This window comes from Lemur catta, chromosome 9 (assembly GCF_020740605.2).
Source record: "Lemur catta isolate mLemCat1 chromosome 9, mLemCat1.pri, whole genome shotgun sequence".
Classification (NCBI taxonomy): domain Eukaryota; kingdom Metazoa; phylum Chordata; class Mammalia; order Primates; family Lemuridae; genus Lemur; species Lemur catta.
In genome coordinates this window covers 65,661,623-65,679,419 of record NC_059136.1, presented here as the reverse complement: position 1 = coordinate 65,679,419, position 17,797 = coordinate 65,661,623, and the positions used below count along the sequence as shown (strand labels likewise).

The 17,797-nt window shown below is 35.2% G+C and overlaps 1 protein-coding gene across 1 annotated transcript in view; it reads right to left on the bottom strand.

Moving 5' to 3' along the window:
• Positions 1-1,573: 1,573 nt before the first annotated feature.
• C9H8orf88 (chromosome 9 C8orf88 homolog) overlaps positions 1,574-17,797 on the bottom strand; it is a 38,447-nt gene continuing 22,223 nt past the window's right edge. The window contains exons 5-6 of the mRNA XM_045560371.1: positions 3,680-3,786; positions 1,574-1,986 (exon numbers count right to left, since the gene is read on the bottom strand). Coding sequence (XP_045416327.1) covers positions 1,963-1,986; positions 3,680-3,786 — 131 coding nt within the window. The 3' untranslated portion in view covers positions 1,574-1,962. The remainder of the gene's footprint in view (positions 1,987-3,679; positions 3,787-17,797) is intronic.

Genomic DNA, 17,797 nt, shown 5'->3' with positions numbered 1-17,797 from the left:
CTCTGGTCAACTCTGAGGATGACAAGCATGATGAAACAACACCTGGCTCACCTTTTTTAATTTATATACAAAGCAAAGAACATTAATGGAGACGTACAATGATAATTCAAACAAGCTATACATGTAAAAAGGCAAATAGATAACAAAACCATCTTTGCAGTCTTACTCTGATTGTTTATAAGAAAGGCTCAAAAGACTTTGAAACCTAAGCGTCTTTTGATATACAAACTCTTCTTTAAAACACTGGTTATAAATGGTTTCAAAAATATAAATTATAGCCAATCAAAACATTGCTTTGGTTGGTCCATTTCAGTGTCCAATTCAAAAAGCATATCAAAGTTTTTGGGTACTAGGCAGTTTCCAAAGTAGCAGGGTATTTATGACTTTAAAGGGGTTCTGTCCTCAGTAACAGTGCTAAGTGGAAGGGCTCTTTAGATTCCAAACTGGAATAAGTTCTATCGTATTTCTTAAATTAGAATCAAAAAGACTTGAGAATAGGCAACTAATAAAGTAAACCAATTTAATTAGATGGTAATTCTGAACCCAGGTTTTCTACAAGTTATATATTTTTGTGTATGTTTGTGAGAGTTGTGTGAGTATTCACATACATATATATTACTGGAACCTAGAGTAGAAAAGGAAAACAATAGGGTAAAAAAAAAAAACAAATGAAAACACCTGTCCCTAAGTGTATATATCTCATTTTAAAGTAAACAATACATTTATGGTTAATGTAGTGTTTTTTTTCCTATTTAAAAAACAACTCATTTTCCTGAGGAACAAAGTAATAAAAAAGCGGGTACTGAAAGATCAAGATAGGAAGGAACATACCAAGGACTAAAAGCTTGAATCTGGGTAACAAGCCCAAAAACGAACAAAGAAAAAGGTAGGGGGGTTTTAGGAGTTCACAATTCAGTGAAACAAACTTTCTGCCAAATGATGGCCTTGAAATGCCTTGCTATCAATAGACCCAGGGATCTGAGAGATCAGAAGGAGGAAGAATTTACACTTACCTTTATATCAGCAATTTTTCTGGACACTATGCTGGAAGAAACATTTTTTTTTTAACAGTAACATCCACAGTGACAAATTGGAGATTTATTGTATAAAATTTCTAGAATTAAAAATTTAAACCCCAAAATTCTTCATCCATACATGTTCCTGTTATAAAAAAATTATAGAGTGGAAACAATGCAACTCAATTATTTGCAAATGCCTAAATTTTTCCTGTTTTGGAAATAAAAATACCGGTTTTATTTTGCAATTGCCCAACTTCTGTTTATATGGTCTGATTAATGACATAAGTAGTAATTTTTCAACTTCAGTTTCATTACTATTATTGTTTCTAAATTGTCAATCTCTATTAATTATGAATTTAGACAATATTATCAAACACCTAGAGACCAATCATATATTTGAAAAGAAATGCCTATTAAAAAATTGAGAACCATGAATTGAACATCCCAAATCACTCTTGTTCTAAGCCTCTGGAGAGATTGTAATGATCCATTCACGCACTGGTCTGAAATCAGTGGGAAACAAAAGCAATTTTAAGAAATTACGTACCATATACACATTGTAGCAAATACTTTATATTTGAGAATCTTTACAGCTTACATTTCCATTCCATTATTACAAGTGCTGAAAAGCAAAAACTTGCAAGTAGCATGCAAATTATTACAGAGCCTTCCCACTTCACTAACTGAATTTCTACTTTCCAGTGTTATTTCCCAATTTATGCAGGAAACTGCCTGCAAACCTGAAACTGATTAGAAAATTCTTTATAGTTTAAAATATCTCTTTCTCATTTTAGGAGAAACCAAATAGCCAACCATCAAAATTAAAAATAAATTGAATTGTCACAGTCCTTTACAGTTATTGTTATAGATCCACTTCATTTGCAGATGTCCAAAATATAAAACAAATAATTCTTTGTCTTCAAATTCATCTGTTCTTAAAATGCTACTTAAAACTTTGGTTGTTTTCCTGTAATATAAAAGAAAGAGTTAACTTATCAGTTCATTGAATACATTTTTTCTAATTAGTTTATCAAACCAAAATACTGTGAGCCTACTAAGTGTTTACAGATCTAAATGCATGTTACTATAGAATCTATTAAAGTAACTGGAATTGTCAAATAACAAAACACTTCTTCTGTGTTTAAAAAATATATGTAATTCATTTTTAAATATATTTAATATATTCCAAACTGTTGTTCCATTTCTGTGGTATCTAGCTTTAAAAAATGTATTAATACATAAATCAAAAGTAAACTTAGAATTCTAATGTGTAAGTTTGTTCCAAATAAAGTGTATGTCAAACTTTTATTTACAAAATAAAATATTAAAGATGGAAAGTCTACAAATGAAAAAGTCACTATATTTTATATAACACTGAAGTTTATATTTATTCTTATGGACCAAGGATTACATATCCCAAAGATCTCTGAACAGGTGGGAAAATTCAAACATCATCAAGTACATTTTTCCTCACTAAATATGCCTATTTGAGAAGTATTTTAAAAGTTGGTCTTTTTAAAGCCAGTCAAAAAAGTTTTAGTATATGCTTTAATTAATTTTAAAAGAAGAACTGGGTGAGGTCTGTAAGTTATAAACTACAAAGAACATAAAATCTCTTAAAATCGTAATTGAGAAAAAATACTACGGATTCCAAAGGGTTAGACTCCCAGAAATGGAGACAGAAGGCAGCAGGTCTATATCTCATATTCTATTCTTATCTCAATAGAATCCTAGTTGCCTTTACCTATATAAAAGTATTTATGAAAACCCTAACAGATTAAAGTCAAATTCCAGTTAAATTTAAGTAAAGACCATAAAGAATGGAAATCATTTACTAGGTGCATAATGAGAGATAAGTACTATGCTAAGCACTCTCATGCATTATTTTATTTAATCCTAACAACCAGAGATTACCATCCTTATCTGCAATTGCAAAACTGTGGCTCAACGAGGTTAAGTGACTTGTCCAAGTCTGAATGATCGGTACATAGAATGGAGTTACAAACTGAACTCAAGTCTGATGCCAAAACCCATATCGTTTCTAATAAATATTCTAAAAGATATATGTATGTATATATGTATTGTGTGTATTCACATAGATGGAATTTAATAGGATAACAAAGAAATATAAAGAGCTAAAAATAGCAAAGACATGTTGAAGAAAAATAAACAGGATGACTTGTTTTGCTGTATAAAAAGACTAATCGAACAGAATAGAGAGCCCACAAACAGACCATGCCTATATTGCCACAAAGGTGTCAGAGGACTATCCTTTCAATAAACATTATTAAAATGACTAAAATCTAAGATAACCATGTAGAAAAAAGTAAAACTTGACTCCTATCTCACATCATACAGAAAAATCAATTCTAGGTGGATTATAGAACTTAACTGAAAAACAAAATAGAAGTTTTAAAATATGGCATAATATTTTCATGACCTCTCAACAGAAAAATATTTCTGAAAAAATACAACTATTCCATTTCTTGAGTGGTAATTACTTTATAATTATTGGTTATATGCCTTTAGATTTTTGTACTTTTCTGAATTATATTTTGCAATAAGAAAGGTTATAAATCTAGAAGTAGAGTCAAATGAAAATGTTAAAGACAAATATTTTGGAAGACAATATTACAATACAAAATTAGGAAACTACTTACTGGCTTTTGAAGTACAATGGGATGATCAGGCAGAAAGTCTGGTTTTTTCCTACAGATGGAAACACTTGAGAGCTTCAACAAGAAATCTCTGCTGTATTTAATTCTCTCTATAGATAGTAAACATCAAATGTAATGTTATAAAACACAGAACTGTCTGGATCACGTTCGGCTCATTTCTTTCTGGATGTATCTTTAACTTCATTATTTTATAAAATGATGAATAGTATCTATGCAAAAGAGAGGGGAACAAAAACTTTGAAAAACATCTACTGCCTCCAATTTTCCTTTAACATGGCAAGGAAGCCAAGTAACCAAGGAAAAATGGAAGACAATTGTTTGAGAAAATGAGTAGGTAAGGCATGGCTTTTTCATCTCATTATTCAGGTCTCATATAATGATCTGGTATTATAAAATATAACAGCAGTAACACCTATTGGGCAATTTAGATTCTGCTAAAATGGAAACTTAATGAGCCTATCTAGCATTAAGCAATACTAAAAACTAAATGTAATAATTCAAGAAACACTTACTGTATACCTACTTTGTACCAGGGATTATGCTAGGTAATAGTGAAGAAGCCCCAAGATAAGGCCCCTATCTTCAAGGGGAACAATGATTCAAATATCTGCACATTTCTCATCACAAATGATCACCAGAAACTATCACCAAGATAGACCGTACATATGCTGGGCCAGAAGACAGTGGAAAAATATTTTTAAAGTGCAAAAAGAACAGAACAGTGACCCAGAATTCCATATTCAATTTTTAAAAATCCCTCAGGAATGCATGTGAAGTAAAGACATTTTCAGATGAAGGAAAACTATAAGAATTCATCACTAGCAGACGTGATCTACAAGAAATGCTAAAGGAAGTTCTTCAGGCTGAAGGGAAATTATACCAGATGGAAACTTTACTCTTCAGAAATAAAGAGCAAAAAAGATGGTAAACAGCTGGATAAGAATAACAGATTCTTTTTTTTCCAAGTTTTATAAAAAAGATACAATACTGTTGAAAGCAAAAATTCTAACACTGGTGCAATTTTTAAGGTATGGAGATATAATATACATAAGTATAGTAAAAAGGTCAGTGCAGTGAGGTGAAGGGAAGGGACTTGCATATGGTTTTACCATCACCATTATGTATGAAGTAGTAAAATATTAACAAGTAGAAAAGTTATATATTTAATGGATAAATTAAAATGAAATACTAACAAAAATCCAAGACGCTCAAAAGAAGACAGTAAAGGGGAAAAGGGAAAACAACCAAACAAAAAACAGAGAAGACAAAGTGAAAACAGATAATAAAGTAATAGACCTAAATCCAACCATATTGACAAACATTAAATGTTAACTTATGTGATTTATGACCGGGATCAGGGAAATTTTTCTCTAAAGGGCCAGATAGCAAATATTTGAGAATATGGGGACCATACAACCTCCACCACAACTACTCAATTCAGTCTTACAGCACAAAAGCAGGCACAAATATATAGATGAAGGCACTGGCCTGTGGACCATAGTTTTCTGATGCCCTAGGTTAAACACTAAATTAAAGGCTGTGAGTTGACAGAATGGATAAAAAAGGAAGACCCTACTATCTGCTGTCTGCAAGAGACATGTATTAAATATAGCACATATAGGTTGAAAGTAAATGGATATAAAAAGATATACATGCAAAACTAGGAGTAGTAAGAAGGTTGGTTATCTTAATATCAAAGAGATAACAATTATCAATGGGTTGTGCCCAATACAGAGTTTTGAAATACATGAAGCAAAAATAACATAAATAAAAGGGGACACAGACAATCCCAAATAGTCAGATAATGCAAAAACCTCTCCTTCACCAATTGATAGAACTAGACACCAAAAAAGTGGTAAAGACATAAATCTTGTCTTAAATCAGCCACCTTAATTTAAGTAATATTTATAGAAACTACATCATTAACTGCAAAATATAAATTCTTTTCAAGTATCTTCACCAAGATAGACTATATGCTGGGCCATAAAACAAGCCTGAACAAATCTAAGAGGCTTAAAATCATATAGATTGTATACTCTGACAACAAAATTAAATTAGGCATGGTCAATAATAATATATCCAGAAAAAAACAAAAACAAATATTTTGGAAACGAAATAACACACTTCAAAAAATTCATAAGCCAGTATAAAATAAGGAATTAAAAATATTTTAAACTGAACACCAATTCAAATACAACATGTTAAAATTTGTGGAGTATATGCAGCTAAAGCAGTGTTTCAAGGGGAACATAAATTCTTATAGTAAGGTAAAAAATATCTACAACAAATGACCTAACAATCTACCTTAAAATGCTAGAAAAAGAAAAGCAAACTAAACCCAAAGTAGAAGAAAAGAATTTATAAAAATAAGAAGAAAAAAATCACCAAAATAGAAAACAAATATATAAAATTAAAAAGCCAAAAGCTGCTTCTTTGAAGTGAAACAAAATTGACAAATCTCTACATAGACTGATAAAGAAAAAAAAAAGAGCACAAATGACCAATACCAAGAATGATGATGAGGTTATCACCACAGACCCTATAAGACAGTAAATAGAACAACTTTATGCCAACATCTAGCAACCTTTATGAAATGGATATACCACAAGTTTTTGTGTGCAAATGTTTTCATTCCCTTTTATGTGGAAATCAGGACCTATTAGAATTGCTAAAACTAAGAAAAAATAGTAATGATGAACTTTCAATACCAAGTGTTGGCAAGGACTCAGAGCAACTCAAATATGCAGATATTGCTTGTGATACAGTTACTCTGAAAATAGTATTTCATGAGGTGATACATACATGTATCATAAGACCCAATAATTCCACTTCTAACCAAGAGAAATTAAACAAATGTCCACATAAAAACTTCTATAGGAATGTTCACAGGAGCATTACTCACAATAGTAAAAAACTGAAAATATAAATATTCATCAGCTGGTGCATGGATAAACAAAATGTGTGTAGCCATACAACGGAATACATACCCACCAATTTAAAAAAGGAACTAATACATGCTACAACATGGATGAGTCTTAAAAACATTAAGTAAAAGATGCCATATGTAAAATATTACATATTGTATGATTATTACATTTATGTTAAGTGTGCAGAAATGGTAAATCAATGGAGAGATAGTGATAAGATTAGTATTAGCTGTGTGGGAATTATGTACAGGGTTCCTTTTGTGGTAATGGAAATATTCTAACACTGAATTGTGGTATGATTGCACAACTATGTAAATATACTAAAAAGACAAGGAAATGTACACTTAAAGTGGTGATTTTTATAGTATATAAATTATACCTCAATAAAACTCTTTAAAAAAAGGAATAGAAGTTGGGGGCCAGAGGATTCTGAATTTGGACAATGAGAAAGACGGAGAGCAAGAGAATTGGCAGCTTTTGTTGCTGTAATGCTATATGGAAGCAGACAGAGAATTTTCCAGTGATGGGAACAACTAGTGGCTTGTAAAGCAACTAATGTTTAATACTAAATTTCAGATTGTTCTCTGGACTGTGCTGTCACAGGAAGAAACTGAGGAAAGCTCTTAGGAAGTAAAACAAAAAGATGAGAAGATGGAAAATAAAAAAGTAAATATGAGAAAATTAGAGAGTCAATTCCAGCAGGCTATTATCACTAATATGTGACAATAATAGGAGTTTTTGAAAGAGAACACAGAGAAAATGGAGAGGAGAAAAATTATCAAAGAAATACACAAAAAAATTCCACATTGGAAGACCCTAAGTCTTGAGATTGAAGAATTCTATTATTAATCTACTTTATATTTCTATAGAGTTGCCTTTTCAAGACATTTCATATAAAAGGAAGCTTACAATATCTGAATTTTAGAGTCTGGCTTTCACTTGACATAGCATTTTTAAGGTTCATCCTTAACCTGAAATTTTCTATTTAGCCAACCCATCAATGAAGTGTAAAAGTTAAATAAAGATATTTTCAAATACAAACTCAAAGAATTCACTAATCCAATACCCTTTCTTACGAAACTCCAGGAAAATGCACTCGAGCAAAATGAGGAGGTAAGTCAATAAAGAATAAAACACAGGAATCCGGAAACATTTGAGTGATGTCAGTGAAAAAGTCCAAGTATGGAAGCTTAAAAGTCTGTCCCTCTACAAAAGCAACAAATAAGCTCATAAAAACTGTCAGAATCAGCTTTCTCAGAACTCTGGAATCTAACCAAAGCTTATAAAAAAATGGGAATACTTAGTGAAAACAGCTGAATTTACAGAGTTTTATGGCATTTTAATTTACTGAAATAATCCCCCACTACCCAACTCAGCCATGGCCTTGCAGACAACAGCCCTCATTACTTGTACAGGTTTCCAGAATTGGATGGAACAGTACAGACTTTATTCTCAAAGAATTATGGTTATTTGTTTTGACCTTTCTGGTGGCTCCCTAAAGAACCATCTTAAGAAGCTTGCCAGTATTTCATCTAAGAAACAACTTTCTCAGAATTGAGGCTGCTATTTAGAATCCATTTGTCAAACATTTAGAGGGAAATATATTAGCAGCTTCCACCTGGGGCAAGGGGCAAGGGGCAGCTGGAGCAAACATTAGGCATACTGAAAAGCTTGGGAGGAAAAGCTAGAAAACACAATGCTTTGAGGAAGAAGGGCACTAAAAAAAACTCCCAGATGTTCCTGAGAATCTAGAAACCCACATGCATGCCAAATGTAGGCTCATGCTCACAGAAAGACTTGAGAAGATCCTAAGCACTCGCCTCTTGCTGATCTTCAGATTCCTTGTAAGCAGGAAGTAAAGGCAAAGGGCAGAGTTGTAAATTGCCTGGCTGAGTATAGAAGGCCATACACTAAGGCCATATTAAAAGACTGGAAGAGGAGTTTGTTTTTCGCTTTGTTTTGTTTTAGTTCTAGGCATTGAAGGAAATCTCTGCCAAATCACTAGCTGATCACTAAGATAACAGAACAGAAACTTTCATGGTCATGCAGGATAAAGAATATAGACTTTATAATATTAGTTCAGAGAAGTCACTAAACCAACAACTAATATGATAAGGACCAATAACAAACCTTGGCAAAGGAAGAAAATTTGATTTCCAGAACACATTATAACATTAAAAATGTCTAGTTTTCAACAGCAACAAAAAATTACCAGGTATGTAAAGACTAAAGAAAGTATGGGCCCATCCACAGGAAAAAAAAAAATTAATAGAAACTTTCCTTGGGGAAGTAAGGACACTGAATTTACTAGAGAAAGACTTTAAGTAAATATTTTATATATGCTCAACGAGCTAAGGGAAACTATGAGAAAAATGTCCCAAGTATGAATAGAGAGAGAAAAATTATTAAAAAAACCCACATAGAAATTCTTGAGAAGTACAATAACTAAAAGGAAAAACTCACTACAGATATTCAACAGCCGATTTGAACAGGCAGAAGAAAGAATCAGAAAATTAAAAAAAAATCAATTGACATTATTCAGTTTGAGTAGCAGAAAGAAAAACAATGAAGAAAATGAACAGAGCCTAAGATACCTGTGAAATACCATAAAGCTTGCTAACAAATACATAATGGGAGTCCCAGGAGAAGAGAGGGAACAGGAGGAAGAAATAATATCTAAAGAAATAATGAAAGAAAATTTCCCAAAACTAAAGACATAAATCTATACATCCAAGAAGCTCAACAAACTATGACTAGAAAGCAAATAGTCCCCAGCTTACAATGGTTTGACTTACAATTTTATTACTTTATGATGGTGTGAAAGTGATTTACAACCACAAAGTTTTAGACTTTGTGATTCCCTGACCAAAGATTCTGGGCTGCCTTTCAACTAATGATATTTTCAACTTACAATGGGTTTATTGTGAAGTAACTTTGTCATAAGTCAAGAAACATCTATACACTCAAAGAGATTCACATTGAGATACATCATAAACTATCAAAAGACAAAGAAAATCCTTAAGTCAGCAAAAGAGTAGCAATTCATCATTTCTAAGGGATTCTCAGTCAGAGAAACAACTGATTTCTCCTCTGGCACCATGAATGCCAGAAGGCATGGAGATGACATATCAAAGTGCTGAAAGCAAAAAACTGTCAACCAAGAAATCTGTATCTGACAAAATTTCCTTCAAAAACGAAAGAGAAGTTGAGACATGGCCAGATAACCAAATACCGAGAGAGTTCGCTGCTTATAAACCTGCCTTACAAGAAATGATAAAGGGAGTTCTTCAGGATGAAATGGAAGGACAGTACACAACAACTAAAATTCACATGAAGAAATAAAGAACACTAGTAAATGTAGTTATGTAGGTAAATATAAAAGTCAGTGTCAATAAATTTTAAGCAGGAAATTCAACTTTCTCATCTATGTGATTTAAAAGACAAGTGCATAAAAATGTATAACTATAAATCTAAGTTGATTATAAATCTAGGTTGATAGATTACACAATGAATAAAGATAGAATTCATGATAATAACAACACAATGGTGAGGATGGAGATACAGAGGAGCATTTTGCATAATATTAAAGTAAGTTGATATTACTTCAAACTAGATTATTATAAATTAATTTCCAGGGCAAATACTAGGAATATTTTATATATATATGCAAATAAAAGGAAATAAAAATGGTATAATAGAAAATATCCGGAGAGGAGAGAGAGAAGATGGCGGAGTGGAGGTGACCTCCTGGATTTGTGCTCCCGGAGAGGAAGGCGTGGATCTCCACCTGCCACAATGCTGGAGGATTGCTCCTCCACAGGAACGGTGGGGTGAACCCACGGAGAATCACCGTCAGACACAGGGAACAGGAAAAAACAGAGGCGAGTGGGAAATCAGACCGAGATAATTTGGAGAGTGCGGGACGGAAAACAGACAGCGGAGTGCGGGACGGCTGTACCTGCCTCACCGGACAGTGGGGCGGGTTCAGCCCCACAGCAAAGCGGCTTGATCTCCCCACTGACCCCCACATCCACTCGGTCAAGGATCTGACTGAAATCGGTGCAGAATCACCGCGGGAGACCTGGAGCTCCGAGGACAGGTGACATAGGCGGGCGAGAGCTTGGACTCTGGCGGCTCTCCGGCGCCCTATCTCTTAAAGGGACAGACGCGGGTCTGCGCCAAGGCGAGGGGCCGCGAGCGTGAAATATTAAAGCGAGATTTTTTCTTTCTTTTTTTTTTTTATTTTATTTCTCTCTTTCTTTCTTTCTTTCTCTTTTCTTTCTTGTTTTCTCTTTATTCTCCTTGTTATTCATATTGTTTCTCTCTCTCTCTTTTTTTTTTTTTTTTTTTTCTTTTTCTTTTTTTTCTTTTTTCCTTTCCGGTGGCCCTCCAGCCCAAGAGCTACTGTATACTCCTGAGTGCTCCAGACCCCCAGGTCTGGTTCCTATTGGTCCCTGAATATTGCCCCCCAGTACCAGTGAACTGCGGGTGGGCAGCAGCAATTGTGAGGGCCAAGGTCTAACTGCTGCAGAGCCATAGGGTGCCAGGCGGCTCCCCAGGAGGCTCCATCCCCTGATCCATAGACCCTCTCCAGGTCCCCCTCCCAGGTGTGAACACTGAGTGCTTCCCCAGACGCAAGAGTGTGGAGCCTGGACCTTGGGAACACTGGGACAGTGTAGACCCTTGCCCGTGGGAGCTGCAGCAGCTGGGGCACTGAGGGAGTGAGGGCACCGCCTCCTCTGCCTAGCCAGTGTCTTTCCTGCAGAAAGAGACAGAAACCACACATCCAGAGGAAGAACCAAAAGTCAGGGGGGGAAGAAGAAGGAAGAGGAAGAGAGAGGAAGGGAAGAAAGAGGAAAGAGGAAAGAGGGAGAGGAAAAAAAAGAAAAAGAAGAAGGAAGGGAAAGAAAAAGAGAGGGAGAAGAGGCTTTCTGCTTGCAAATAGTGTGAATCCTGCCTACTAACTGAAAATCCACAACACAGTGATTTAACTTGCCAAACTGGTCTTAGGTCAAGCCAACCCTCTGGGGGTGGACCCATCAGAAGCAGTCCCCCAACTGAGATAGAAAAAAGAAACTCTAAACAGCACACAACAGTCTCCCCCTATAGATAAAGGAAGCAACATTCCTAGACTGTTCCACAGCCTAAGAACAGAGTACAAGACGTGCTGTTAACTAGACTAAAGCTGTGAGAAAAGATCTAACGATAGAGCCAGATGGGAAGGGCTCAGCGGAAAAATATGGGGAGCACAAAAAACCAAACGGAAACCTCGCCCCCAAAGAGAAATACCAACTCTCCTCCAATTGGCACAAGCCAGTTTCAGAATACCAACATGTTACCAGAAGAATTTCAGTCTTGGGTTATAAATAAGCTGAATGATATACAAGAAAAAATTGATATCCACCGCAAAGAAACCGCAAAAAAATTCCAGGATTTGGAAGAAAAATTCACTAAAGAAATAGACGTATTGAAAAAAAACCAAACTGAACTCCTAGAAATGAGGGATTTATTCAGGGAGCTACAAAACACAGTGGAAAGTCTCAAGAACAGGGTAGATCAAATAGAAGACAGAATCTCAGAAATCGAAGATAACTCTTTCCAATTAAATAAGACAGTCACAGAGATAGAGCAAAGAAATAAGAAAAAAGATCAGAGTCTTCAAGAAATGTGGGATTATGTGAAGAAACCTAACGTGAGAGTTATAGGCATCCCTGAAGGTGAAGAAGATAATAAGCAAGGGCTGGATAAACTATTTGAAGACATAATAGAAGAAAATTTCCCAGGCCTTGCTAAAACTTTAGATATACAGGTTCAAGAAGCTCAAAGAACCCCTGGTAGATTCATAGCAAATAGGAAAACACCATGCCACGTAGTCGTCAGACTGACCAAAATATTCACTAAAGAGACCCTTCTTCGAGCTGTAAGGAGAAAGAAACAAGTAACATACAAAGGGAGACCCATTAGAATTACGCCAGATTTCTCAAATGAAACTTTACAAGCAAGAAGAAGTTGGGGCCCCATTCTCACTCTTCTGAAACAGAATAATGCCCAGCCTAGAATCTTGTACCCAGCTAAGCTAAGCTTTCTATATGAAGGAGAAATTAAGACATTCTCAGATAAACAAGGACTGAGGGAATTCACTAAGACAAGACCACCCCTCCAAGAAGTACTCAAAAGAGAGTTACACACGGATCATCACAACAAAGGCCCACGAATGTAAAACCACCCAAGAACTAAAGATCAAATTCTAGCCACCACAATGGCTCAAGAGAGAAAACATAGAAAAGAAGTTCTACCCAATAAGATAAACAGAAATCTGTCCCAATTATCAGTTCTCTCACTAAATGTCAATGGCCTGAATTCCCCACTCAAGAGACATAGACTGGGCCAATGGATAAAAAAACACAAACCAAGTATCTGCTGCCTTCAGGAAACACACTTAACCGGCAAAGATGCATTTAGACTGAAAATAAAAGGATGGAACTTGATATTTCAAGCAAATGGTAGCCAAAAGAAAGCTGGTGTGGCAGTTTTAATTTCCAATAACTTAGTCTTTAAACCAACAAAAGTAATAAAAGACAAAGACGGTTACTACATACTGGTGAAAGGCACAATTCAACAAGAAGACATAACCATACTTAATATATATACACCCAATCTAGGTGCACCCAGATTCATAAAGCAAATCCTACTCGATCTAAACCAAATGATAGACAACAACACTTTAATAGTTGGAGACTTTAACACCCCACTGACAGCACAGGACAGATCCTCCAAGCAGAAAATAAGCAAAGACATAGTAGACTTAAACAGAAGGCTAGAACAAATGGGCCTGACTGACATCTACAGGACATTCTACCCTAAATCCACTGAATATACATTCTTCTCATCGGCTCACGGAACATTCTCTAAGATTGACCATATCCTAGGCCATAAAGCAAGTCTTAAAAAAATTAAAAAAATAGAAATCATACCCTGCATCTTCTCAGATCACAATGGAATAAAAGTAATAATGAACCCTAACAGGAACTCTCATTCCTACTCAAGGTCATGGAAGCTAAACAACCTTCTTCTGAATAACAATTTTGTAAAGGAAGAAATTAAGTCAGAAATCAAAACATTCTTTGAATTAAACGACAAAGGTGACACAACTTATCAAAATCTATGGGATGCAGCTAAAGCAGTCCTGAGAGGAAAATTCATTTCCATAAATGCCTATTTCAAAAAGACAGACAACTTACAAATAGACAACTTAATGAATAGACTCAAAGAGCTGGAGAAAGAAGAACAGACTGACCCCAAACCCAGCAGAAGGCGAGAAATTGTTAAGATCAAATCAGAATTAAATGAAAAAGACAACAAAAATACTATAAGGGAAATTAATAAAACAAAAAGTTGGTTCTTTGAAAAGATAAATAAAATAGACACACCACTGGCTAGACTAACCAAGTGCAGAAAAGAAAAATCTTTAATAACTTCCATCAGGAACATGAAAGGAGAAATCACAACCGAAGCCACAGAGATACATGACATTATCTATGAATATTACAAAAATCTTTATGCACACAAATTGGAAAATGAGGAGGAAATGGACAAATTTTTAGAAACACACAGCCTTCCCAAGCTCAATCAGGAAGAAATAGAACTCCTGAATAGACCAATATCAAGAACTGAAATTGAAACAGCAATAAAAAACCTTCCCAAAAAGAAAAGCCCTGGTCCAGATGGGTTCACACCTGAATTTTACCATACATACAAAGATGAACTGGTGCCCATCCTACATAAACTATTCTTCAATATTGAGAAGGATGGAATTCTCCCCAACACATTCTACCAAGCCAATATAACATTGATACCAAAACCAGGAAAGGATGCAACAAAAAAAGAAAACTACAGACCAATTTCTCTCATGAACGTAGATGCAAAAATTCTCAATAAAATCCTAGCAAATCGTATCCAAGTGCTGATTAAAAAAATAATTCATCACGACCAAGTAGGCTTCATCCCAGAGATGCAGGGGTGGTTCAACATACGAAAATCTATAAATGTAATTAACCACATAAATAGAAGCAAAAATAAAGACCATATGATCCTCTCAATAGATGCAGAAAAAGCATTTGACAAAATTCAACACCCTTTTATGATAAAAACACTTAACAACATAGGCATAAATGGGACCTACCTAAAAATAATACAAGCCATATATGACAAACCCACAGCCAACATCATACTGAACGGGGAAAAATTGAAAGCATTCCCACTCAGAACTGGAACCAGACAAGGCTGCCCACTGTCCCCATTACTTTTCAACATTGTATTGGAAGTCCTTGCGAGAGCTATCAGACAAGAGAGCAGAATCAAAGGTGTCCAAATAGGGACAGAAGAGATCAAACTCTCACTCTTCGCTGATGATATGATGTTGTATCTGGAAAACCCCAAGGACTCAACCAAGAGACTCCTGGAATTAATTAACGAATTCAGTAATGTCTCAGGTTACAAAGTCAATACACACAAATCAGAGGCATTCATATATGCCAATACCATTCAATTGGAGAACCAAATTAAGGACTCAATACCTTTCAAAATAGCAACAAAGAAAATAAAATATCTAGGAATATATTTAACTAAAGAGGTAAAGGACCTCTATAAAGAGAACTATGAAACGCTAAGGAAGGAAATTGCAGAACACGTAAATAAGTGGAAATCCATACCATGCTCATGGATTGGAAGAATTAACATCGTTAAAATGTCTATACTACCCAAAGTAATCTATAGATTCAATGCAATTCCTATTAAATTACCAACATCATTTTTCACAGATTTAGAAAAAATAATTATACACTTTGTATGGAAACAGAGAAGACCCCGTATAGCAAAAGCAATCTTAAGCAATAAAAACAAAATGGGAGGTATTGATTTGCCAGACTTCAAACTATACTACAAAGCTGTGGTGCTTAAAACTGCTTGGTATTGGCACAAGGGCAGGGACACAGACCAGTGGAACAGAACAGAAAACCCAAATATAAAACCATCCTCATATAATCATCTAATCTTTGACAAAATAGACAAAAACATACTCTGGGGACAAGAGTCCCTATTCAATAAATGGTGCTGGGAAAACTGGATAGCCACATGTAGAAGACTGAAACAGGACCCACAGATTTCACCTCTCACAAAAATCAAATCACGGTGGATAACAGATTTAAACCTTAAATGGGAAACGATTAGAATTCTAGAAGAAAATGTAGGAAAGACTCTCACAGACGTTGGTCTAGGCAAAGAATTTATGAAGAAAACCCCTAAGGCAATTGCAGCAACAACAAAAATAAACGAGTGGGACCTGATTAAATCAAAAAGCTTCTGCACAGCCAAAGAAACAGTCACGAAAATAAACAGACAGCCTACAGAATGGGAAAAAATTTTCGCATACTACACATCAGATAAAAGACTGATAACAAGAATCTATTTAGAACTCAGGAAAATCAGCAAGAAAAAATCAAACAATCCTATCAAAAAATGGGCAAAGGACATGAATAGAAATTTTTCAAAAGAAGACATAAGAATGGCCAAAAAACGTATCAAAAAATGCTCAACATCCCTAATCATCAGGGAAATGCAAATCAAAACCACAATGAGATACCACTTAACTCCGGTGAGAATGGCCTTTATCAAAAAATCCCAAAACAACACGTGTTGGCTTGGATGCGGAGAGACAGGAACACTCATACACTGCTGGTGGGAATGCAAACTAGTGCAACCCCTATGGAAAGCAATATGGAGATACCTTAAACAGATTCAAGTAGACCTACCATTTGATCCAGCAATTCCATTATTGGGCATATACCCAGAAGAACAAAAGTCATTCTTTAACAAAGACACCTGTACCCGAATGTTTATAGCAGCACAATTCACAATCGCAAAGATGTGGAAACAACCCAAGTGCCCATCAATCCACGAATGGATTAGTAAACTGTGGTATATGTATACCATGGAGTACTACTCAGCTATAAGAAATAACGATGATACGACATCTCTTTGGTTCTCCTGGAGAGAGCTGGAACCCATTATACTAAGTGAAGTATCCAAAGAATGGAAAAACAAGCATCACATGTACTCACCAGAAAACTGGTTTCCCTGATCATCACCTAAATGTACATCAGGGAAGGATACCAATTGGATATCAGACTGGGATGGGGGGGGTGGGGGGAGGGGATGGGTGTATGCCTACATGACGAGTGCATTGCGCACCCTCTGGGGAATGGTCATGCTTGAGGGTGCAGACCCGGGGAGGTGGGGGGGGAGGGGATCGAGGTATGAATACATGGCGAGTGCCAGGCGCACTGTCTGGAGAGTGGGAGCGGACGCGCTTGGGACTCTGACTCGGGGGGATGGGTGGGACAGGGACAATGTATATGACCTGAACTTATGTACCCCCATGATGAGCTGAAATAAAAAAAAAAAAAAAAAAAAAAAAGAAAATATCCATTAAACACAAAAGAAAACAGTAATGGAAGAATTAAAGAACAAAAAAGATATAAGACATATATATGACAAATAGCAAAATGGGAGGAATAAGTCCTTTCTTGTCAGTTAATTATATTACATACAAATGTATTAAACTCTTCAATTAAAAGGCAGAGACTGGTAGAATTGATAACAAAACATCTAACTATATGTTGTTCACAAGAATCTCACTTTGGATCCAATAACAAAAAGTTGAAAATGAAAGAATGTAAAAGTTATTCAATGCAAACATTTGTGCCCAAAAGATAGCTGGAGTAAGTATACTAATGTCAGACAAAAATAGCTTTTAAAACAAAAATTGTTATAAGAGACAAAGAAGGACATTATAGAATGATAAAAGGGATCAATTCATCAAGAAGACTAACAATTATAAGCATATATGTAACCTAACAACAGAAAGAAAAACTGACAGAATTTAACAGAGAAACAGATGTCTTAACAGCAAGAACTGAAGACTTCAATATCCTAGTCTCAGTAACAGAAAGAAAAACTAGACAGATCAACAAGGAAACCCAGGATGTGAATAACACTATAAATCAAATAACCTAACAGACATACATATAACACCCCAAAACAGCAGAACATACATTCTTCAGAAGCACACATGGAACATTCTCCAAGATAGACTGTATGTTGGGCCACAAAACTG